The sequence below is a fragment of the Vidua macroura genome, chromosome 4, assembly GCF_024509145.1.
Source record: "Vidua macroura isolate BioBank_ID:100142 chromosome 4, ASM2450914v1, whole genome shotgun sequence".
NCBI classification, from domain to species: Eukaryota; Metazoa; Chordata; class Aves; order Passeriformes; family Viduidae; genus Vidua; species Vidua macroura.
The window spans coordinates 1,330,998-1,356,938 of NC_071574.1; the positions used below are offsets into that span (position 1 = coordinate 1,330,998).

The 25,941-nt window shown below is 44.7% G+C and overlaps 1 protein-coding gene across 4 annotated transcripts in view; it reads left to right on the forward strand.

The window, feature by feature from the left end:
* ARSJ (arylsulfatase family member J) overlaps positions 1-25,941 on the forward strand; it is a 152,679-nt gene that overhangs the window by 96,204 nt on the left and 30,534 nt on the right. The window contains exon 1 of one of the 4 annotated variants that reach the window (XM_053975729.1): positions 5,905-6,989. The exons of 2 other annotated variants lie outside the window; for them this stretch is intronic. In XM_053975729.1, the coding sequence (XP_053831704.1) occupies positions 6,715-6,989 (275 nt within the window). In that variant the 5' untranslated portion in view covers positions 5,905-6,714. Of the gene's footprint in view, positions 1-5,904; positions 6,990-22,790; positions 23,308-25,941 lie in introns of those variants that run through there. One more of the 4 variants, XM_053975728.1, reaches the window with a different exon arrangement.

Below are 25,941 nucleotides of genomic sequence, written 5' to 3' on the forward strand. Positions count from 1 at the left end.
TTCAGACATGACCAGACCTAAGAAATGCAGAGGTGCAGAAAAATCAAAAGGAGAGGGGGAAAGAAAGGCAAGACAGGTTTTGAATCTGAGAGAAATTTGCTTGCTGCCTTTTGAGATAGTTCAGATTGGTTTATATTGCACCTTGTCCCACTCTGAGTGGGTTTTCTATTTGTAATAAAGTCTGGCAGTCTCCCACAGCTCACTCATATTGTCATTCCCAAGTGGTTTATTCCTCCACACTTGGCTCCAAACAAGCAGAAAAGGGATAATATGAAATACGTCTCTAGCCTGGTACTGAAAAAGTAAAGAGAGACTTTCACAATCGTAATTTAAATGTATTTCCTTGAAAAAATGCAGAGTGGAAATGTGCAGAATGGCAAACAGTTGCTGGGCGTTCAGGTTTTAGATAGAAATGAGGGAGTTTCCTCACAAGGAGGGTTGGAAAAGCATCTATTATGATGGAAGAAGAGGAGTTCTGGTCTGTGAAGCAAAGGTGTGCCCAGGCAGCTTTTTAGAAATTTTGGCTTATCTGTGTGACTGACACACTTGGAGAATGTGCTCTGCTCTGACTGTGGCACATAATCTCACCAAGGTAACACAGCCGTGGCTGGTACCGCTTCCACTTGAAAATTTTAACTCTGAGATAACTCACCCCATGCCTGTGGTAGCTTTCTCTTGTTGTTACTGTTGAAAGAGTGAAAACATTTGTGAACACTCTTGTATGTACAATTCCAGAGCCTGAATCACTACAGCATTTGTCTGGGTTTATTTTGGCACCAATTTAAATGTTCTGGTCTACAGCATTTGTTTATTTGCTTTAACTCTTGTCCTAAACTTCCAAAAGAAACCACCAATTTCCATTCAGTCACTCAGTTGCTTTTCTGAAAACCAACACCACTGGGGATTCAGAGAATACAGGAATGGGGAAAATCTCCATGCTTGCATGGATTTCTTTAAATTCCCGTTGTCATCTGCTGTGACAAGCAAACTCACAGACCGAGACCGAGTATCCAAAGCCAGCCAGGATGTTGCAGTGGAACAGCCTAGACTCCCCTGCAGTGAACTCCCTAAAAGGAGACAAAGATGGTTTTACAGTCCAAACCCCAAAAGCTGTATTAGAAATAAAAATAGAAGTGATTTTGAATAGATACTGAGAGAAACAAGACCTTTATACACAAGCCTCTCCCTTGCACAGAGCAAAAAGAGGAAGCTCAGGGTTATACCCAGCTTTCCTACAATCCTGCACACATGCAGCTGCTGAAGTGTTGCATTGCTCCTGTTTCTGCAAGCATTTGCAAGGAAGCCAAGAGATGTTTGCTGAAATCCTCAGAGGAACAATTATGTCAGGGAACTGCCTTCTGCTTGCTATCATACACTGTTTTGCCCAAGAGCTACTTGAAAGAGGGCATTTCCTCTTTTTCTGGCATTGCTGCAGCACCTGTTGCTACTTTTCTTCAGGGCAGCTTTACTGCTTTACTTTGCTTTTGGGTTCAATTTCCTTCCCAGTGCATGTCCAAGGAAGATCTGCCTCAGGGAAAAGCAAAATTCTTCCCTGCTATTTCTCGTGATGCTGGCAAACATCTGCTTTATGTGCTTTAGAATCTGATCTTATTTGTCACTCAAAAGTGCTTTCTTCAAGGTGCATCTAAAAAGCTACTGATCATTTTTATCTTTTCTTTACCTCAAGTTTGCTTGAAGCCATTTGTAATTTCTGCACCAAGAGAGGAAAATCTGATGCTGTGGTTCTCATCCCTGAAGTCAGGCTTGTGTCAGCCTTTCCATTATATAAACCCTTATTTTGAAGAGTTTCAAATTCAGCTATAAAAATTCAGTCTAGGCTGGAAACTGGCAAATTAAGTCTTTGCATGGAATGTTCCTTTTAATTAAAATAGAAAAGAACTGTATTCAATTGCCTTTATGTTCCTCAGGTCCTTGAAAGACCTGTCAGGCTACACTTAGAATGCTCTTTCTATGCTTGCAAGATCAATTTTCAGGGATACTGAGTGCTTTTATCTCTCAGTTGGATGCAATTGCTCAACCTTAGATTTTCTGTATTTTTCTAATGCATTTTGTTCGTCAGGTTTTCATTTTCACTGTGTCGATCCACTTACAACAGTTTAAAAGTTGTAACAATTTTCTTTCTTCTTAGTATATTTGCAATAGGAATGCACATCACTTTCTTATTCACTTCTATTCCTATGCTATTTTCTAATAAAAAATTTAAAGATTCTTTCTGTTGTGCTGTTCTAGCTATGACCATTGATTCCTACAGGGAAGTGGGACAGGGATAATTTAATTGACTCATTATTTTCACGCTGAAGAGTTCTTACTGCAACCTTGTTTACTGCCAGATTTTACCTAGTAATTCCTTCCACAGTAGAATGTGAAGGACAGGACAGATAATGCTAATCTTGTTGTTCTGGGAGATCAAAATCACTGTAGGTCAGATATTAAGGGAGGTTTTACTCTGTTCTCAGAAAAATCACTGGGGATTAATGTGGAAGAAATGGAAAAAAGGGGAACTTTTGCAGTGAAATGTGATCATTGATTACTATATATATATATATGCTTCTGTATTAGACTTCTGTCTTGGTTAGGTGATGCCAAGTTTGAAAAAAGTCCGTGAAACATGACCTTTATTTTACTGTTTTTTTCTATACCTGGAGTCGGTATCTCCATTTTAAGTGGAGATGTGTTTTGCACAGAAAAACACGGAGTCACTTGCAGACAAAGGAAAAAGTTGTGAAATTACCCCTGCAAATGGGCCAGGTGCCAAAGGAGTGTAGGTTGCAATTCAATGAACATTTAAGCATGTGCTGAAGTTTATCCCTTTCCACTTACATGGGCTTACCTTTAAGTATGTGCTCACATCCCTTTGAAATCACATGATTCAGTGCCTTGGTGAGCGGAAATTACTCAAAGCCTTAGTGGGACAACTGATAGGGATTGCATTTTGCAAGATCAGTAAATCATATTAATAGAGATTACAGGAGTGTAAGCTCTATTAATACAGGTGTGTACTTGCAGTCCCCAGAGAACTCCTCTTTGCTATATATTCACCTTTACTCTATAGCTGTTATAATGGCAATGCTATTATAACTATCAGAGATAAAACTCCACTTCTTAATTGAAAACCCTTGTTTTTTCCTCAGTACAATTCTATTTCTGGCCCTGAAGTTTTATATTTCTCTTCATTTGCTAATCCATATCTCCCTGGCAATATCCCTGTGTTCTACTGTACTTCGAACAATTTGGCAACTAAACGAGTGTTTGAAGCTGATTTAATTACATTAGCCTGAGAAGCCAATTAGATATTTGTAGAAGGATCTTGCTGAACACTATTTCTTGAATAGCTGAGCAAGGCACACTGGCCCTCAGTTACTCAGTTCCTGCCAGACGGACAACAATGTAAACTGAATCCCTTTCTGCAGGCAGCCTCTCCACACAAAGGATAAACAGTGGATGCGCTTTAACTCCAACGGCCTCTTGTTGTAATAATGAAAAAAGATAAACTTCCAAGAAATGTCCTCATTTAGTTGTGCTTTGCCTTCGTTTTTATATGAAGCCTTGGCAGATTGACCAATTTTTGAGATGAAAACTGGATATCTGAGAGCAAAGGATGGGAAGCCAGTTTGCTTAAATTCTCTTCCAACAATTCACTCAGAAACAATCAAAAACTCTTGTTTATTCGAGTTAGACATAATGAACAAGGACAGCATTCATGAAGGCCAAGCTGATTCATTTCCTAGTTTATTTCTAGGTTTTATGCAAAGAGTTTCAAGAATGGGATTGAAGTCAGGTGTAACATCCATTCAGGCTGTCAAATCATAATGTTTTGATCCCAGTAACAGCTTTTCTCTTAGTAATTCCCACTAAATCCCACTCTAAAACCCTAAGGGCTAACGGCTGTTCAAAATTCAACTTTTAGGAGGGTGGCTATGAATTTTGAAGCCTATTTGTGGGTGAATATTTACGAAATCTTTTACTTCAAGCAATCATGATTCTGTTATTGAGGTAAGTCCTGGCAGCCTCTCTGTAGCTTCAATATATTGCTGTAGTTCAAGTTTAAATGTTGATATGGCTCTAAAGGCGCTTGGAGCCATAGCAAAATTAACAAATTAGCATTTTGGCAACCAGTATGAAACCTATGGAAGGAGAAGACCTTAATGTACTACAGTAGGTACTGCTGCTCCTGTTATTCTGTGCTCCTGGGAAGTCTGTCTTTGGAATGGCACACTGAGAGAACCAGGAGCTCTGCACAAAGGCACAACGCAAGCCAGAGGTGGTTATATAAATAGCAGTGCCTTCCGTGGGTCCTTTGCTCTATTGCAGCTCTGGCGGCTGGAGCGAGAGCTTCTCATCTCGCATCTTTTGGCAATATCCTGCAAAGAGCCACGCCATTGTACAGCGCGGGCTGTTGCCATGGAAACAGCAGTATTTTTAGTAGTGCCCTTCAGCTGAAAAGCTCCGGTTTCTCATGAACGCCGCCGGAGCCTCGCAGCACCTGTGGGGCAGGTCAGGGCTCCGCGAGCGGCAGTGAGGGGACAGCGAGGGCTGAAGCGCTTCTCCAAAGCCACCCGCACCACTCCCCGCCAGCACCGCCATCTCGGGGCTCCGGCCTTGCTGCAGCTGCCCTCCTGAGCACCTTCTCCCTCTCACTGGGAGCTGCGTGCACTGCGGGGGGAGAGCTCCCAACTAAAGAGATAAGCTGGATCTAAGGAATTACGCCTGTTACCGCTCATTACTTGCTGTTTTAAAGTTAAGAGTAATAGTAACAATGAAGTCAAATGGGACCGGGGTGTTGTGTGGCTGTTTAAAGAAATGTGAAAAGAGAGGAAGTATTCTAATGAGAGAAAAAAAAATCCTTTAGGGCATGTTATTTGTGCATTGGTACTATCCTCACACCCTTTTCTTCCTCAGAACAACTTTTTGTTGATGTACCTCCTTTTGCTCACCAGCTCCAGTCCCGATCCAAAGTCTGTAATTAGTGCTTGCACTAATTACAGGTGCAAGCCACTGTTTCCCACTGGCCTTCACTCCCTGTATGCAATGCCCGGTATTTTTGGTGCAGACAGGGTGCATCCCAAAACGTGTGCCAGTACAATCATTGCTAATGTGCAACTCCATCGCCAGTTGCTGTGGATCACACAGACCAACCAATCTTGCAGGCTGTGGAACCTGTGCTGATGTTATTTCTGCACATTTAACTTTTAAACCAAATTCCTGCTACCGCCCTAACTTCTCTTTCCAAAAAGAGCAGCTTGAATTTTCTCAAAACTAGGAATAGCTGGGCTTATATCTGGCTTAGAGGTCACTTGATGCTCTCAATAAAAATGATTCCTGAAAACACCCCCAAAACTCCCAACTAAGTTGGCAGCTCAGGGGCTGAAATGACTCCAAAGCGCAGCGAGAACCAGTTACAAAGCAGAAATTTGGCGGGAACCCAAGGAATCTGTCAGCTATTGTGCAGGGAATGTGGCTGTCCTCCCAGCGCTGACTTAAAACAGAAAATTGAGGCGATACTAAGGACTGGGGAAGTGATAATTTTATCTGGAATGTCATGGCCAAATTCTGAGGACAGCATGTAAGTGTCTGTGGAGGGAGGAAAAGAGACCTTACTTCAGAATGACCTCATCCAGAAGAAATCCCAGGGCCATATGTTCCCTTGGCCTGCATTTGATACCACAAAGACTCTCAGATAGATGCAAGGAAGAGAGGGGCCGCCTTCCCTTTTTTAGAGGAAGAAACCTGTAACGAAGTAGCTGTAAATCTGCATCTTGGTTTATTGGTACTACTTATAATCAGCTCCAGAGGTTTCCCGAGATGTAAAATGTAACAATTTTAGCTGGAAAAAGGGACATATCCTATTGCAACAGCTTACTGTTGGTCAAGCAAAGACCAAGGCAGATTTGTCTTTTGATAAGCCTGGAAAACAGTGGCAAAACAGATTAATCCCTCAACACTGGGAAACTTGGTTCAAGTTTTTCCACTGATTTTGCAATCACCCTTAATGAGTTATAAGAATATAATTTGTGATGTAGGTTTTTATTTTTTGAGTTTAAATCCAACTACTATGAAAACAATGATAAGTGGAATTTGACTTTGGTTCCAAAATATTTCTGTAGTATGGGAAAGGCCTCTGTTCCCATTCCCTTTGTGAAATGAAATGGCTTATTCAGAGGCAGTGCTGCTGAGGGGCTTCCACCCAGAACACATCAACACTTAAATTACGGTGCTATCTGAGGAAAGAGGTGCAGCAATTTGAGCGGCTGACAGCTGGATTTGCACACGTGGACTTCTCCGAGGTGAGCCCCGGGTTTCACAATGCCCGGAGTCTGGCAGCACTTGGATTTCAGGGCACGGTGCCCTGGGCGCTGCAGCTCAGCGCTCCCAGCTTGCGCCAACACAATCTAATTTGTCTGCGGGCTCTTCTCCTGTGATCCAGCTGGGCTGATGCTACTTAAAAATCCTGATCTCTGTCCTCGAAGGCTTCCCCGAGACGCTCCCCAGCGCAGCCTTTCGAAGTGTCCCGGGAAAGGCGTCCCGTAGTCACAAACGCGCTCCCGGAGGAAAGGCGGGAGGCAATGCCGGCCCTTCCGTAGCGCGGAGCCGCGCGCGGGGGCACATCGGCCCCGCCGCTGGCCGGGGGCCATCCCCGCCCGGGCTGTGGCCGTGCCGCTCCGGGGGACGGCGTGCGGGCCCTGCGGGGACGGGATGGGCGCTGCCCGGGCTCCGTGCCGCCGGCTGGAGGCGGATGGAGGCGGCTGGAGGCGCCGGGCTCGGCCCACGGCCTGGGCCTCGGGGCTGCGCCTCACGGCGCCCCTGGCAGCGCGGGAGGGCGGCCCCGTAGCGCCCTCACGGCCTGATAATTGCCCGCCCGCGGTGCTCGGTAATGGCCGCGGCGTGGAGTTACGGGCTGTTCCCGGGAGCCCTCTTGCCGTGCCGTGTGCTCCTGGAAGATGGCAGGATCGCGTGTGCCCGCTGCTAAGGTGAGTCTCTCTGGCTGTTGAGGTTTGGGATTCTTTTGGCCCTGTGCTGGGCTTCAAGGAGGTTGCTTTGGCAGGTAAATGGAAGACGACACAATGGTAGCGTTGTGGAAGGATTAAGGATTCCCTGCACAGTTGGAATGCGCACACACTGTAAAAGGATTAAGGATTGCCTTCGCAGCGCCAAGGCTGCCAGAGCTCGAGGAGCATTTGGACAAGGCTCTCAGGCACAGGCTGTGGCTCTCGGGGCTGTGCTGGGCAGGGCCGGGAGTTGGACTCGCTGGTCCCGATGGGTCCTTTCCAACTCGGCGTATTCTGTGATTCTGCACATGCACTAAATGGGGTTGTGCCAGTTCACCAGGACAGGTTTTGTACCGTGTTCTGTCACGGAACTTAGCCGTCACTGTTCCTTTCAAAAAAAACCAGCCCTCAATACAAACACCGTTCTCTGTTTTGTCTTAGCATGTGCCAAGACTTGCCCTAGTGTAGTTACGGAGTGTTTTCTTTGACTTTACTGCTTCGTTTCCATTGTTCCTTGGTGGTAGGTGCTAGAATGGTGGTAAGGCGGTGTTTTTCACGGAGATTATAGGTTGGTATGGGGCGGTTGTAAGTGGAGATGAAGCAATTAAAGTTTTAACTTCATGTGATCCAAGGTAACTGTCGAACAGAATCCCGAGCGTGCCCAGCTTAGGCTTTTGGGCAGGTGATGTTGGCCGTGGGCTGCCGGGGTTGCGTTCCCTCCTCTGCAGGCGCAGCCAAGCTGTTCGGCGAGTGAAAGGAGAGTGAGCACAGCAGGAGCGAAGGGTCGCTCGCCCTCGCCTTGAAACCACTCATTCTCTCCAGATCCTTTCTGCAAAGGAATCGCAGTCACCTCAGCTTAAATGAGGTCTTCAGTTAGTCATTGGACTTAAACATTTTTTTATCTTCCCCCCCATCTTAAAGTATATGTGTTCTTATTTTAAGAGGTTGTGGGGCTTCATTTTAAAATTATTTTGGTTTTTAATTGAAGAAATGAATTTATGTGGAGTTTTGTCTTTCTTGTTTTGGAATTGTTTTGTGATAGGAATGAAATGAAAACTTAATTTGTACATTTTAAAAACAATCGCATCTGGATTATTTTTATTTATTTTTTTATTTTTATTTATTTTTTATTTTTATTTAATTTTTATTATTTTTATCTATTTTATTTATTATTATTTATTTTTATTTTTTATTTTTAATTCATTCATTTTCTCTTGAGAGAGAACAACCTATCCAAAATTCTTATCATTTGTTGCCTGAGGGATTTGTCTGAAGCACTATGACAATTTGCATAAGCAACCAGAGCTGCCCTTTGGGTTCTCTCCTTGCTGTCAATTCTCTTCTCCGTTCCTAATGAAAAATATCATTGTGTTTCCCTAGCAATTCCAGAGCATGTTGGAGCAGTGTAATCATATGGTACCTTGATGTATGTTCTCACCCCTGCACTTCTCACACCCAGATTTCAGGCGGTCTGGAATGAAAGAAATCCAGGGAGGAACTCCTCAAAGGCTGCTTTGCAAAGAGCCTTCACATATTCAGTCTAATAAGGTTTTCCATAACAGAGCTCATGTGGTGTTTATGGATGTACTTTATATCATGTATTTAGTAGTTTCTGTTCCTCCCAAATTTTCATCATGAATCAACAGGTAGAGGCCCAGCCTTCCTCATGGGGAAAATAATTGCAGATAGGAAGTGATTGCTGTAGTGTCTCTGTTCCAGACTCCCTTTCCAGCATTCTCTTTGCTTACATGTGCTTTGAAACTTTGATTTGAGCCCAGTTGTAGTTTCATACAAAATGGGACTGGCTGAACTGCCCATTCTCTTTTTTTTTTCTTCAAAAAAGCAATGTGATCCCTAGAAAATTTGTTAAAAGGAAAGGACAGTTGGGTCCTAAGTGGCCAAGACCCCTTTTCCCAAATGGAAGTGAGGGTTCAGAAAACACTGCTGGAGGAGTATCTTGTAGATTCAGAATGATTCCGTGACACTATGGTTGTGTCAGAGTACCGGGGCAACTCCAGTCAGAAAAGAGATGATTCCTCTGGTGAAAATCTCCTCTAGATCAGGGGTGCCTGTGCTGCAGCTCATCCATGAGGATTTGAGGCTCACTAAACCCACGGGTCTCACACAGCGTACTAAACAGACAGGAGGCAATGCTCAGCACTGATGAATTTGGTCTGTTCCACTTTCTTTGGCTTGCCCTTGAACATGGAAAGCAATTCCTTGTGTTTCCGGAGGTTTCCAAACAGTTTTTAACAAATGGCAGTACCAATCACAACCACATTTTTTTTCCCTAGAGGCTCAGCAAACTCTGCAATTCTATATTCATTTACTAATTCATTTGGCAAACTAAAAGGCTCTTACTGTTTCCAGAAATTGAACTGTATAAACTCAAAACTTCCTTACCTTTATAACTGATCCTTGTGAAGCCATTAAACCTTCCACGTTTGGGTTTTTTTTAAAGCAGTATCTGTGTGAACACTATTCACAAGGTGCACTTAGTACCTTGTGCTGTTGTAGTACCTAATAGTTCTCCATCGTATGAGACATCTGTACAGAGCTCAGAACTGCCCCCGTAAGCCCCAGACCAGCTTTTTTCAATCATGTCCTTTCCTTCAGTAGCATGAGCTGGAGAAACTGTAAAGGGGTAGAGGAAAAGGGGAGAAACACGTCTGCTTCATAAAGTAAACTACTCCCTTTGCACTTTTTTTTTTTACATTCCTTGCTTTCTCACCTTTGCCAAATATGGTCTCCCAGCCCGTGACTGTGTTTGGGAAGGGGATCGTGCTCTGAAAGGCTTTGGGTCTGCTAGAAAAGAGAATTATCAGGATAAAGCTGGTGATACCCAGTATTTACTTCTGATTGTGTTATACAGCTTTGTACCCAAAATAAAGCGGAGGAAAGAGTGATCTGGCCTGTTTTAATTCAGCAGCACTGTTGGATCCTTACTAGTTGGTTCTTTTTGCATATTACTTGCTTTGCTTTTTATCAAACCATTTTCTGGGACACCTTTATTGCTTAGTGAGTACATTGTGGCTGGCATTAATTTTGGTGATTGAAACTCAGATTCTGCAGTTTGTTTTTAGCTCATGTTTTTTTTTCTGTACAGTGAAATGACACTTGTGGACCCATTCCTATCCAGTCAGCAATTCTATGGTGCCCCTAAAGAGGCACAATTTCCACTTCTGCCAAAAACCATGCATGTGTTGTACTTGCCTCACATGAGCAGCAGGGCGGTTTATGATAGGAATTTTGATTGTGAATGGCAGCGTGTGCAGGATCAGGGCCACAGTCAGTGTGGGGTAAAGCAGATGGTGCAGAACGCAGGTCTGGTTTCATTCCACTGCCAGGTACTGTGAGGGGCCAGCAGGGAGAAGGTGTTTCCAAATGCCTGGAGGCAGGACTCACATACTGTGAAAATCCTGATTATGCTGACAGACTTACCCCGGGCTTACATCTGAACTGAATTACAGGAGCTCCCTGTGTTCTGGCAAATGACAGCCGTGTGTTCTGATTGCTGCCGTGTTTCTGCTTCCCTCTCCCTAGATGGGACAGCAGAGACGTTGCATGGGTGGGTTATATTCCAGGTCGGCTGTCAGGGGTTTCTTCCATGCCTCTAAGAATTCTACAGAATTGCATGTTTAGCGTTTACAGTTTGTGTTAACGATGGCTATAAAGTTGTTTGTCTTCATGGAATTAGATATATCCATAAAGCATTTTCCAGCTCAGCTATGCTGAAGCAATAAAGCAAATTCTGCTGGCATTACTCACTGCAGTAATTCCCAAATAATTAGTCATCCTAGGTAATAGATGTGTGGTGTGTCCCAGTCATAAAGTGCATAATGCAGGCTATGGACATAAAACATGGTGTCTGCTTGGGAAACGCAAAACCAGAAATCACATTGCTCAAGTTCAGTAAGGAGCCAGCTTCACACTTGCCTGTTCTCAAATCCTCCTGTGGAGCCTTTTCTTCCACTTTTAGAGTTGGGAAACCCCAGTTCTGTTCTTAGACCTTGCATAAGTGGATTTCCTAGTTTTTCACTTCAAATTGCTTATTTGTCACTGAGAAGCTCTAACATACATGCACACTTGTTTTATTTTCCCTCTCCTTACAAAGAGGAGTATCAATTGACATTGATACTGATATTGGCTGGCTTAAAAGCAGGAATATGGGTGGGGTTTTCCCCCCAGTTTTACCTTTTGGCTGACGTTCTTCTATCCTGGCATTAAAAACTGCCCAGGGTGTAATTCATCCTGGTAAAGTGTTGTACATAGTGCCCGTGGTGTTTAGTGAATGCTATACACGGAGGAAATTTACTGTTGGAAAATAAATCATCCTGGACTGATTCCAAAAGCATTCACCAAGTGTGTATGTGTGTGTGTCTGTTTGTGCTTGGGTTTTGCCTGTGTGAATTTGGATTTTGTAACCGGTGCTCAATTTTCATAGAAACAGCAATATTCATAATATCCTAAAATCAGTTCAGTACATGGTATTACAGCAATTTGCATCAATGCTATATTACATTTTCTTCCTGAAGAATTTCTAAAACATATAAATATGTCCTTAAGGAGATCTGTGATCAGTGCAACAACAAAGGAAGGAGACAGATTGCTCAAAGCACACTGTGTCATGCAGTAATTTCCAGTGGGCTAATCATATTAACAGAGAAAATACCGGTGCCAGTTTTACTTTAACTAGTAAAGTTTTATTGAGTGCTACTGTCCCTAGCTGCTGCCCTTAACATCATCTGATTACAAAACCATCGACAGTTTGGAACTGGTTTTATAGCTCACCCTTCTTATAGGGGAACAGCTGGCAAAAAGAAAAACTGTGAAATACCAACACTTGAAATGCAAAAAGTGGAAAAAAGAGCATAAATATAAAACCAAAATATTGGTTTTCTTACATCTCTGGTAATAATGTCACTGGGCTTTCCAAAATGCAAAGTAATCTGGATCTCTGAGGCTCGCCTGAGTGTTATGAAAGTCAGTGAAATAAGCATGGGGTCGGTGAAATCCCACTGGGAAAGCCTTTTTTCTAGTTGATCCTGTTCTAGAACCAATCAGTGATAAATTGGATTGCAGGGAGATCCCCCCATATTAAATCTCCCCACTTCTTTTGCTGTGCATCAGGACAGAGCTATTCCTAAGGTGTAAGTGGCTGCAGCCCAGAAAACGTTTTGGGATCTCAGTTTTGTGCTATTGCCAGAGCAGAGCTTTAAAGGTCCCTCCAAGGCAAAGCCAAGCACTCCCTGTCCCTAGCACACTGCTTTCTGTACCAGGGTGTTTTGGGATTGACACTTTGTTGTGTTGGGCAGAATTGCAGAGTTCCCAGAGCCTTACTGGTGACTCATGTCTCTTTGCAAGGTACAGAAGTGATTCCAAGAGAATTTGTGGCAGCCGATATTTGGGGTCCTGGCACCTCAGGTTAAAAGGTGACCTCACGGGGAGCTTAGACCATTTTAACATTCCTCAGAATGCATTTGCTTGTGCATCCCTACAGCTCTCTGTGTGTGATGTGTTGGAATTTTGTGGTTCAGTGGTCTGTGGCAAACAACAGGTGAAGAGAAAATCCTGTAGTTTGGGAATCATTGGAGTTCCATATGCAAACCTTGAGTGATGTGTATTCAGTGATATGAGTCTCCACTGACCGTATATTCCTTATTTCTGTGAGTTGGTTCCAACCTCGCACACTTAAATCTTTTTAACCCCAGAATTTCACCCAAGGGACTCTTTCTCTGACTATATGCTGTGTATTGGAAACAGTAGACTGGGATCAAAGTCTGATCAGCACAATACCTTCCACTTGAGAGTTAATACACCCACGCTGTTAGTCATAAAATATGGAAAGGAACCAAGTTTCCTGTTCCATGTCTCCAGGCATATCCAAGTTACTGTATCCTTGGAATGAGGACTGTGGGATATTTGTTTGGTGAGTTTGAAATGAGCCATCTAGGAACAGTACTGTGGATTTAATCTGTATTGCTAGTAACTGTGAGAGCTCTGCTGTAACCAGAGATGTCATGATTTGCTGTAAACCAAAAAAAGGGAGATTAATGTCTTCATCAGGACGGTTGAAATCAGACAAGAGAGAGACTGGAGTCAGTTGCAAGCAAGGCCATTCTGGAGGGGACCTCCTAGGTTTTTGGCTCCAGGTTTCTGCCATAGCAGGGAAGTGCCTGCTCAAGCCCCATTGATACAGTTGCCAAGCCCGTCTTTAATCAGTGACAGCCTCGGCATCAAGCAAACATAGGCCTCTTTGATTTTCAGAAAGCAACTTGTGTGGTTTGCCTCTACGCAGAGTCAGTCACAGACCACTTAGTGAACTACACAGCGTTTCTACTTCTTCCATGATTATTCTAAACCTGATATTTTCTTCTGTGTAAAATAGGTGTGTCCATTTTTATCATTAATGTCGGCTAACATTTGGATGTTGCCTCTGATAAGGGTGAAATACAGCTAAAGACATACAATACAGCTGCTGGCTTTAACAATTTTATCAGCATCTGAAATTTACTTGTTGGCTCAAACATGAGTGTGAGAGGCAAATGAAACATCCCTTGAGATTATTTGTGGTAAAAATGTGGGAGTGTTCTTGCTATTTTCCCTTTAAAAATGAAGAGAAAATGCATTAAAACTACAAAGTTCAGAAGAGATATAGGATCCAAAATGTATTAAACAAGAATGTTTTTAAAAATCTCATGAGAATTAGGTGCCTCATCCACGATCTGAAGACATAGATCTTCGGCAATATTATAAATGCCCATGAATACATTTACAATTGTTTACTTTAGAGACAACATGAGAAGGAATTTCCTATAACAGTAAAAAAGGAGCTTGTTTTTTAAATCTCTTTACCCAAACCAAAAGATGGATACGGCTTACTTATAAATGGTCATTGCTACATGTCAGAAAAAAGGGCAACACATTTCTTCTTGATTCCTGGATTTCACACGCTGGGGACTGTCAGGGCAGCGCAGGTTTGAGGTGGGGGCAGCTTGGGTCTGCGACACATCCTCTGTTGTTCGGATTTTTTGGAGGCGGCCGCCCACTCAGGGGCACAGGCCCCTGAACACAAACACCAGCGATTTCGGTTTTTATTTTATGGCAATTGAAGTAATGGAAGTTTAGACCATACATGTTCTTACTGTGTCCAGAATTCTGAGGGTTTATGGTAGCAGGAGTTCTGTGGGTGAAAGAGCCTGTGCAATAAAGAGCATTGAAAATTAACAGGAACCACTATTGTTTTATCCATCGTATATGTATATATAAAAGTATTGACCTACCGGCAGGGGCAGATTATTACAGCTTTAAGAGTAGATTTTGCCAAATATATACACTTAAAGTCCATTTTCAGGGAAGAAATGTAACCTGAAGATCAAATAACTCAAGGCTTTTGCAGGCTGATACAGAAACTGCTGACACCCAGTTGAGGAAATTAGTTTCTCAGGGCTTTTTCCTCTGTTTTTTGGTTTTTTTTGTTTTTTTTTTCATTGCTGAATGTGGTGATAGTTTCTATTTCACAGCATTTACAAGGCCTAGCACTGGGGAACAGAGGAAACTAAAGCAGTAAAACTTCCTCTATGCTGAGGCAATTATTTTAGCAACTGCAGAATCATGGTGCTACAGCAGCTGGTGTCATTCCAAAAACATTCTATAGGTCATTATTGCTCCATAGCTGCATGTCCATGATGTTCCACGGACATGAATGGGTCTTACTTCAACCACTCCTTAGTTAAAACATGTTCCTCCTACCTGTAGGTACCGTGCAATGGTGTGCACACTTCACAGGAAGTTCTTTTTTCCAGCATAGGGTTTGGAAAGGTACCTGGGGCTGTCACTACCCCCACACCTGCTCACACAGGGTATTCACACAACGTTCCGTGCCTGCAGCCTATGGCACAACTCAGAGATTTATTGTGAACTCCTAGCAAACAGCAAAGAAAGAGGAGCGGCCTGTTCTGTCTTGAGCACTTCCAGAAGAAAAGGCAGCGTTTGCTCTCTAGAAACACAGAGGGACCTCTAACAACGCGTTCTTTGAACGCTCTGCCCGTGCCTTTTCCTGCACTGGGAGAGGGATTTGCTTCCCGACGCAACGTGCAGTGCCGCAAAACTCCTAAGGCAGCATAAAAGTATTACTGTTCAGTGTCTGAAGAGATCTGTCCCTGGTGGAGCTGAGCTTAATGATACTGTCAGTAGTCCAGAGCTGGCAGCGCAGGACCTGCACGGGTAATTCATCTCGAACGGGAAGGCGAGGAGACAGGAGGTTTTCATTTCAGCGTGGGGAAGGAAACACAAACCCACCTGGGAGAGCAGCTTGGTTTTATTGCACAGCTCTGTCTGTCTAAAGTCCTCTCGCAGGAGCTGAGCCTGTGCTTGGAAAAGGGATGGAGGAATGCGGAGTTCTGAGAACAGATAAGAACCGATGGGTGCTGAGGCAGGATAACAGAAAGTGTTCATTAATCCCAGCTTTGTTGTTACAGGAGAGCAAAGCTTTACTTTGGTGATCCTCTGAAAGAGGATTGAGTTTCCTCATTGCCCACAGAGTGTTGGGTTACCGGTGGAGATGTTTCACAAGGTTTGTGTGTAATTGAAAAGACAGCCTGATCCAAGCCATTGAACATGCCTGACGGGAATTCGGAAGAGGGACTCGGTGGGGCTTCATCCACAAGCCCAGGACGGTGCTGGGGCTGTTAATCCAAGCAGCCACTTGTGTGATGTTACCAGAGCAGAACGCTGGAAAGGGTTCTCAGAAAATTCTTAATTCATTACGTGTGCAGTTTGGGCAGGCAGGGGATGGTATGTTTTCATAAATCCTGGCACTCATCCAGGCCCAGCTGAAATCCCATCTAACCTATGGAGCTGCTGACTTTGAGAACGCTCACACATTCCCAGAGGAAGTGAGAGAAACACTCTACCTGCAGAATTTCGGCTCCTTGTTACTACTTACACTGCAACAGTGCCCCGAGGCTCTCATTTGCATAACACACTCCTATACAATGTTTCGGCTGGGATTTATTACCCTCTGTGGAATCAGAGCGGTTTTATGGTTTTTAATTACTGACTGACCTTAATCAGCAGTTTTTGGTTGCTCTGGTGTTCAGAACATGCTGCTGCGTACATTTTACATTTCTGTGATTCAGTGTGCCACTGAATTCCATTCTGGCCAGCTTTTGCAGTAGAATTTGATAAATGCGTTCTTATTCCTCCTTACTTGGTTCCTAAGCAACACTTATTTTCTGCCAGGTTAGTTATCCCTTTACCTGCTGCTTTATGACACAAAGTAGACAGTAGTTTTCCTGAGCACAGCAAGGGATTTTAGTGTAGCAAGGGTTTTTTTCAAGAATGTAAAATTGGTTAATTGTCACTTACATGTGTAGCTGCTCTATTAATTTTGGAAGAATTGATGATGTAATCCTAGATCCTAGAAAAAAGTGCCTGCAGCAGAAAAAGGCACATGCAGCCATTATCCACAACAGGAATAGTCTTGGCAGCACAGTGCAAGAGAAGAGCTTTATTAGACTCCAGCAGGCTGTAAATTGGGCTCACAAGGCTGTATCTGCACAGCAGCTTTAATGCAGTTTATCTTATCTCTAGATGGAGAGGTCATTTCTACCAAAGACCTTTCTAAGGAGCGATAGGTAGGGCCTTATTCCTAAAAATGGGAATAATAAACTGAGGAAATTTACCCCCCTGACAAAATACATTCTCACATTCATAATAAATAGCATCTCTTTAGAAATGCATTGTGTCCACACACTCTTAGATAATTTACCAAACTTGCATGAACTATTGGTTGATTTAAATATCAAAAAAGAGATTTATAGCACATTTCTCATTAAAAGCTTTGCGTCTTTTTTTTTTTTAATCTTTTCATCATATTCTATCGCTCAATGCATGTTTGGGTTATGTGAGTAAGCAGAGAGTTTAGGACTGGGTGAGCAATGTAAGTAGTTGCCTCTTGGACTGGACAGTATCAAATTCAGACTAGAAATAAAATACAGAAGTTTCAATGATTGTGGTTAACAACTGGAATAGTGAATCAGGGTCTACAATAATAACTTTTAAGTGAAGCCTTGGTTAGTTTCTAAAATATTTGCCTACATGTTTGTAAGAGCATTATTTCAGGGAAGTTCTGTAGTCTCTGTGACATGAGCTGCTACACGGATGGTAATGGTGGGCTCTTCCAGCTTTAAAATCTGTAACTAAATATAATTCTTACTGTCTTCACTAAGAGGTGCTGTGACTGCTTTGAAAATCTCACTGTTAAACTCTAATTGTTAGTTAACTGTTAATACTGTTAAGCAGTAAAGAAAGCAAATGAACGTTCTTGCAGTACGCAGTTGCAAATATGAAATGTACTAGTGGGTTTAAAGCAAACCAAAGGCAGTGTTCTCACAGTGCATGAGCCAAACTGGCTATGAGATCCAAAACAGGAACAGGTTCAATAGAAAACCATATCATTCCCCTCCCAGTTATTGGTTGTGACACAGTAAACTCAGGAACCCCCCAGCCTGCTGGGTGCTGGAGGGGACCCATTTCCCAGACAAGAGGCATTTGTTCCAGCTCCAGGCAGATAAGGAATATGCCAGATCAAGCTTTGTTGCTTTTTCTAGTGTGTGCAGGAGGAATACAAGTTGGTGCTTCTCTGATTTGACTGGTTATTTCTGCTTCTGAGTGTAGTCCTGCTGTTTGGTTTGTGAGGAGCTGGGATTACTGAGCCACGTAGATGACATTTATGATCCATTACCTAACACTTCTCTGCAGTAATGACATTCTAGCAGTTAATAATTCTGAGCTAGGAACGAGCTGAACGAAGTGTCCCAGGCAAAGGTGAAGGAGCAAGGTGTTGGGGGTGGGTGTTTTTTTTTGGGTTTTTTTTTGTTTTTTTTTGGGGGGGGGTTTTGTTTGTTGGTTTGGTTTTTTTTTTTTTTTGTGGATGTAAAAACTGGGTGTTTGGGGGTTGTGATTGTTGGGTTTTCTGGGGATTTTTTTGTGTTTTGTTTTGTTAGGTTTTTTTTTTTTTTTTTACCTGAATAATGATAAGGTGAAATTAGAATTTATTACCAGAGTAATCTGTGATATTGCAGTCTGTAGAGTTCTGTATGCATGAAGCTTTTATTTGGTGTGTAGCAGTGAATCATCTAAATGCCATTTCTAATATTTAGCAGCTATTTAAAACATCCTGAGCCTTACAAACACTTCATTAGCATTCTTCCTTCTAAGGACAAGCACCATTCCTGGTTTAAATCATCCCTCTCCCTAAAAGCTTGCATTGGAAAGGCACAGCGTTTTGTCAGCTGTGCACCCGTAACCTTGAAATCAAATCCTTCATAAGGCCAAAAGAAATACATAGAATTATATTTTTGCTACAGTTGTACCCTTTTGACCAGTCTATATTTTCAGCTTTATTGTTGCACGGGATAAAAATGTCCTGTTGTGTGAATGCCAGGCAGCAGTCTGTGGTGTATCCCTCCTAAACTAGGAAAGTTTTGTTCTGGACAGAGAAAAAAGTTTTTCTTCCATTGTAAAACTTCAGTAATTTTGCAAAGAGAATAAATCTTCCATCCTGTTTAAACTTCTTAGATTTATGTTGCAATTGCATTCATCATAAGCTCATGCCTTGCCCCGCTTCTCTTGCTCTGGCCTTTTTAAGTGCGCTAGAGTGCAGTTTTAAACAGGACAGGTGACCTTTGTGTGAAACCCCAGGCTTTAGGAGCCGATCAGACCATTCCCTCTATACTGTTAGTGGCAAGGAAACCGTGCTGGAGATCGTAGCTGAGAGAGAGTGTTAGCCAATATGCCAAAGCTTCAAAGCACTGACGTGCTGATGGCTGTGGCAGCCTCTGAATGTGTGCTGTAACCTCTTCAAATTTTTTGGCTCTTCAGAGACTCAGTAAAGCCAGTAAAGTGTCCACACCCCTTGCTCTGACAGCCAGAGAACTGTGACCTGTGCTCAGTGACCTGGTCTAGTGGAAGATGTCCTGCCCATGGCACAGAAATGGAACTAGATGGTCTTTAAGGTCCCTTTCAAACCAAGCCTTTCTGTGATTCTGTGACTTCTCCTGGCATCTGCTACTGAAATGTCCCCAGTTCCTACAGAAGCGCACCAGTTGCTGTTTCCAGAAGCAGCCGTTTCAGTAGGACTACGGGAATTTAAAGACTTTGTTCTGTTTCACTTGGGACCATAAACCTTATGTAACTGGGAAATGGGAGACTCCTCCAGGGAGGCCAGCACCAGCTCCAAAGTTGTGTTGTTTCAGTGATTGCAGAGACTGACACGAGAGGGATATCTAAGGTCACATCCCAGATTTCCAGAGTGACTTTATTGGCATCAGTTGAGTGACTGCACATTTACATCAGTGCAGGCAGCTGAGATCAGAATCTGGACCTTTGCCTACGAAATACGGTGGGGAGTTGAGGAAAGTCTGTGTTAAATATAGAATAAGCTCAGAGCAAAGCTCTGTTTATGTCATCATCAAGCAGGGAATAAGCCACGGGTGGAATCTGAGCATTCCCAAGCAGCCCATCTGTAAATTAATTACCAGGGTCCACCAAAGGAGGCAAAGGGAATGATGTCAAGCTTGTGACTCACCAGACTTCTATTCGTGTTGTAGTTTGCTGTTTTCAGTGATGAGTGCCTGGCAAAAGCACAGCACCCACCTGGAAAGCAGAGTGCAGGGATGTCCTGCCTTCTCCTTCCCCTGTGAAGAAGGTACGCTGAGGACAGGGGCGTGCAGAAATGAGCGACGTGAAAGGAAATGCACAGTTACTGTTCTTGGAAATATGGAGAATATTGACTCTGTGTGTAGGCCAAAGCCTACTTCATTCTTCCTCCAGTTGCAGCAATTCAGCTAAAAATAGCAGTTCACAAAGCTGTTCTTCAGGCAGGCAAAGTTTCCTGGCCTCAGGCATGATTAGGAAGAGCACTGAATTGCGCATCCCAAATTGCATCCTTCCTTGTTACTGAGAGCTGTGAGTCACAGGTGAGGGAAACATGTAGTCTCCAGCTAGGAAGAATTACCTTCTCAAGACCGACCTAAGTGTTAGAAAAACAGTTATTATGCTACTGTAGGAGCCTTAGCACTTGAATCTATTTTTTTTCTATAAACTGTCTTCCCAAGACCTCAGTTACCATCACTATTCCTGTTTCTCTGGAGCTTGGAGTGAAACTCTCTCTCAGGAAGAGTGCTGGCGCAAGGAATGAGAGTTTGCATGTTCAGCCTTTGTGCTAGAGCTCTCTCCAGTCTCCTGCCCCACAGGACTGTCACCTTTCCGAGGCAGCTGGCACAAAGGGCCAGTCAGGGCACAGAAAGGAAACGCAACACGTGTTCTTTTTGGGGTGTCTGTGTGTGTCAGACATGTCTGGCTCGGGAAGAGCAGGTTAGTGACAGCCTGACCTGGAATAGCCAGCAAAGGGCACCTCTAAGAGCCCCCACCCGGGCTGCAGGTAACTGCAGATGAGCCTCCAACTGCAGCCGTTATGGGCTCAATACACACAGAGACTGCATAGCAAGGACTAAAAATATATCCCTTCCTAATGGTGTGCTAAATTCAGTTTTAACTGGTGTATGTTTGAATTAATGTATTCACTGCACACAAGTTTAAATACCTATGGATGTTCAGGATTTCTTTCCCCTCAGGGAAAAAATACTTCCTCCAGCTTTCACAACTCTTCTGTTCCTTTCACTGAGCATTCTGAATGGGCTGTATAAACCTTGGCTACAATTTCTGAGCATCTACAACTATTAAGTCGACTATTAATAGCACATTATCTTCTAAGGCCTCTCTGCTTGAAGGTCAGCTGAGTATTTTGCTGACATAAGCCTACTTTTGTTTTTGTAAAAGTGGAAAAAAAAAAAAAAAAAGGAAGCTTTGTCAGACCCAAAAAGAGAGAAGGTCAAGTTTATAGATGTCTGGCAGAGATTGCCCTCAAATATTTTCATTTGCAGCTGGGTGGGGACTAACAGGGTTTGGTATGGTTAATGGGGCACTGCAAAGTCATAGGCTCTGTTATCCTCCTGTTCTCTTAGGGCTGTTCTATGGCATCTTCTTAATAATACATTTTTTCCTACTTTATTGCTAGAAAATATGTATCTATACATTTGATCAGATACCTATTATGATACTCTGATGTTTGCCTGGGTCCATGGTGCCACTACAGCTTGTATTAAAAGGGGGGCATCGTATTTTTTTGTGTTAAAGGCAAGATGGCATAACTAATCCAATTTGTATTTGACCATTTATGCATTTAAGTGTCTACATTCATTCATTTGGTCTTGTAAATGTGGGGAAAGAGAATAAAAATTGGAATAGCAAATTCTTTTAAAGGAAGTGTAACTTCAAGGAATCGTAGAATGGTTTGGGTTGGAAGGATCCTCTAATTCCAACCCCCCTGCCATGGGCAGGGATGGTAGATGAAAACGTCACAGTTTCTTAAGTTTAAGATTCTGGAGTTTTTTTTAAGAGCTTGTGTTAACATGCTGTGATTTCAGAAGATGTTCTACCTCAGAAGTTAAACTCTGCAGGTTTTAGGGTGCAGTTGTTACTTCTATTGTATCACTTTTCAGCGTGGTCAAGCTGTTACTTAGCACGCTGAAATCCCTAAATCCACTTTTACTTCCATGTTTCCCTGCTGTAGCATTGAGAACTTCAGCATAACACTTAGTTATTTCTGAATAGATCTTTTTCAATGGACATTTTAGAGTGGGGACAGTTTTGTACAACCTGATGTGAACCAAATCAGTTAGATTCAAATTAAAGTTCACTCAAGACAGCGCTACTTTATTTTTAATCCAGGAGGGATCCCAGAGGGATGTAGAAAGTCCCTTGGCAGGGACCAACTGGAGCTTAGCGCAGAGGTGCAGGAACTGGAGGGCTTGGTCCAAGTGCCTGTTTAAGAGTTAACTTTTAGTCCCACCAGGTTTTATAAAGTATTGTTCATGCTGACTCATGTTAGACAGGTCGGACCTGCAGATTTACTTCAGCCTAATCGTGTGTGAATGTCAGTTTCTGCTTGACTCGGTGTCTTCCAGGACAGGGTGAAGTTGTATTTTGCAACTGCAGCGCATTCGTACTTTAACCCAAGTTCTTAAAAGTGATTGTATTCTGCAAAGGCGCATTCCTGGCGTTTGCCACAGCCTCGCCAGAATTGGAGGGTTTGGGATTTGGGGCTGTTTGTGGCTGGAAACAAATCCGGTACGTTCATACCTTCCAGATGTTTGTGGCCAAGTCAGAAACTCTTAAAACAATCAATATTTCGAGGGGGCGGAAGGAGCAGGACCACCTCGCTGTGGGGGGGAGGCTGGGGCTGGCGGCCGAGCGGGGTGGGGGGTTTTCCTCTGGGACGCGGGGGGCGGGCGAGGGAGGGGAGGAGAGGGAAAGGAAGAAAAGAGTTGGCGGACGGGTCGGGCAGGGGAAGGAGCCGGGGTTGCGAAGGGGCCGGGCGGGGAGGAGCGGGGCTGCGGGCGCTGCCGGGGCCGCGGTGCCCCTGTCCTCCGGCGGGTCCGAGCGCCGGGAGCCACCGGGGGCGGTGGCGAGGGTGGGCGGAGGGAGCGGGGAGGGAGCGGCGCGGCCCGGCAGCGCCGGCGGAGGCGGGCGGGGGCGGCACGTCCCGGCCCCGTCCCGTCCCGTCCCGGGGCGCCCCGGCTCGCCCCGCCATGGGCAGCGGCCCCGGGACGGGCTGGCAGCGGCGCCCCGGCGCGGGGCCGGGGGCGGGCCGAGGGTGCTGTGACCCCCGGCGGGGCCCTGCCCACCCGCCCGGCTCCGGCACCGGCTCCAGCGGCTGAAGTTGCCGAAGTTGGGGTGACTGCGATGTCCCTCGCCCGGCGGGAGCCCTGACGGGCGCTGCCCGTCCCGAGGCCGCCTGGCTTTGTTGGGTTTTTGTTGATTTATTTCCTTTTCGTTACTGTTTTTCTGCCCTCCCGCCGCGGTGGATGGCCCGCGGTGGGCGCCGCTGGCCGCGCCGCCCCAGCCCGGGGAGGATGGTGGCGGCGGTGCTGGCCGGGCTGTCCTTGCTCAGCCTCCTCACCTGCGGCTACCTGGCCTGGGGCAGCCGCCGGGGAGGTGCCGGGGAGGCGCCGGGGAACCTGCTGGGAGAGGAGCCCGCGGGCGGCGCCCCCCGCTCGCAGCCGCACATCATCTTCATCCTGGCCGACGATCAGGGGTTCAGGGACGTGGGGTACCACGGCTCTGAGATCCGGACGCCCACGCTGGACAAGCTGGCTGCCGAAGGGGTCAAGCTGGAGAACTACTATGTCCAGCCCATGTGTACACCATCCAGAAGCCAGTTGATCACTGGAAAGTAAGTTTGCTACTACTTCGTCATTCACCTCTCCAGCCTAAACGCTGTCCCTGTTGGAAAGAGCACGGGTGAACCTGGCAGGTTCACGTCTGGGTTATCCTATGGGCAGAAGGTGCCTCTCTGGTTCCCTTAAAACCCTTGAATGGAGCGGACTTGTGATAGGTTTGAAACAGCGAAACGAAGCTGTCACCCAGGGAGGCAGGAGGGTTCAGCGCTGCGAGCTGCCCTGCGGAGTGCCGGAGCACGCTGGTGCTTTACAGCATCGCTGACAGACGTGCTGGTTGTCAAGTAATGTTGCTATTGCTGGGGAGCGAGCTGCTCCGCTTTGCTCGGTGATTTCAGAGGGACTTGGGAGGAGTTGTCTCAGGGAAGTGCCAGCCTTTCGTGTTCTCTGCTGGGTCTCATTGACATTGTCTTGATGCCAGTTCTTTCCAAGGGTTGTCCTGCATTTATGAGGTGGTTTTCCCATGTGGATGGGCACAGGGAGTTCAGGCTCTCTCAGCACCCTCATAGCTGCAGCATCGCTCTTGTCACTTTGCAGACAGTTACAAACCTTACTGCTAAGCCACTAAAATGGTGCTTCTCTTAACTGGTGAAAGCACTGGGTGGGTGTCATGTGCTTTGCCTTAAAGTTGTGTTATACTGTGGTCTGCTAACAAAATAATTACCCAACCTCAGGGCCTTCTTACATCAGAAGGTTAATGAGGATTGAGGCGTGGGGGGGAGTTTATGCATTTGAACTGTAGGAACAATTTCTAAATCTCCAAGTGTGGACACATTTACTCTGAAACAAAACTGCCTTGTCTCTGTTTAGCTTAATTCCCTTTGACAGGATCAGGGAACTCCTGAAAGAACAAAACAAAATGAGAGGAAAAAAGTTTATTTTCTCCTTTCCCGAAGTATAAACAGGAACAAGGCCATGTTAATACTGCTGGTAAAAGAAACACATGTTAAATAAAACAAGCAACTGACCTGGTGTCTCCCATCTCCATATGGTAGAGCTGGAGATTATTCCCAGTCTCGGTCTATTTCCCAGACTTGCTGGACCAGGGAGATTTGCATGGAGAGCTGACACATGATCTAGAGCAAGAATTCCACACAGGTCTTTGTTTTGGTTTTATTTTTACTTCTTTGTGCAGACTGTGTCTCAGAAGTTATTTCAAGACACCTCCTCAGTCATTCACAAGAACAGAGTTGCCCTGCGGCAACTAAAGCAATAGCTTTCAAGGGAAACGCGTGCCAGGATAGTTCAGTGCATCTTGGTTGTCTTTAAAGGCACGCAGCAGTTGGAGGCCAGGAGCTCCGCCAGCAGCACGTAGCCAGCCAGCTTTCTGAGGATGATGGTTTGGGAAGCAGTGCTTTACAAAGGCAATGTCATGCTGCACAGGAATGACTCATGCAGCAGCTGCAGGAACGGGATGACCGGGTTCCAGTGGAACCAGGGTGCTGCTCTGGCTCCCGGAGGCTGCACAGATTGTCTGAACATGAGAAAAAGACAAGTTAAGAATAACTGTAGCTCAGTTTAACTACTTTGATCCTACTTTAAGTACAGTAAAAGGTAGGCATGTTCTGAGGAACCTTGCTCTTTTCATTGGCTTGCCAGGCGGAAATGGTTCTGCAAATCTGCCTGCTTTGGTTTTGGAAACTTTTATAGGAAAAAGAAATTTGCTTATACTTCGTCTTTATTTTCTTAGTCTGCTGGTCTTAAGCCCTTAGAGTTTTGGGTTTTTTTTGATGTTGTTCTACTTTAGGGAAAAAGGAGCTGTAGAGAGAGAACTATTTCACATGAGTGAGAAATCAGGGAGGGATTGGTGAGGGCTTAATAGGCTGGGTAGAGTACTCACAAGGCAGGTTCAGAGAATACTTTTCCACTCTTGCTGAAGATAAACACTCCGATGACTGCTTTTAATGCCTTCTTAGAAGAGTGTCTTGATTAAAATGCCAGGATTTGGACACTCCTAATCCAGGACAAGTGCTGTTATTTCTTGAGTTCTTAAATGGGTTAGTTCCAGGCTAAAGACCTGCTATCTTCCAGAGGATCACCTGGATGCTCCATGCCTCCCAGTACACATCCAGTGCTTAACATAATACCAAAGAATAGATTAGGTTGGAAGGGACCTTTAAACCTAGTCCAGCCCCCTGCCATGGGCATGAACACCTTGAACTAGAACATGTTCTAAACATTGCCTGTTGGATCAGTCAAATGCAGAGGGACTTGTGTAAATGGGAGTCATGAGGGAACACTGACTCAGGTTGCCAAACGGGAGTTAAATTTTGGAGAAGACTTTGAACAGCCCAAGTTCTTCACAGGTCTCCAGGCAGCCCCTCCATGGCCTGTGTTAGACCCTTCTTTTGGTGGCTGTCCTGTGTGTGAACTAGTACAGGGAAGGAGGCTGGAGGTGACATGTTAGAAGGAAGAGGCAGAATTATTTTTTCCCCCTGTGCTGTACCACAGTGTGGCAGCTGGTGAACTGTGTCATCCTGACCACTTCTGAGTCCCTGTCTGCATTCTCACACCCTGTGTGTGAGCCTTTGGCTACTTTTATTCCTTGCTTTCCCACACTATTGTCACTTTCCCCATTCACTCCATCCAAAACTATTGCTTTTCGGCCACTAGTAGGGCTGGCTTCCACA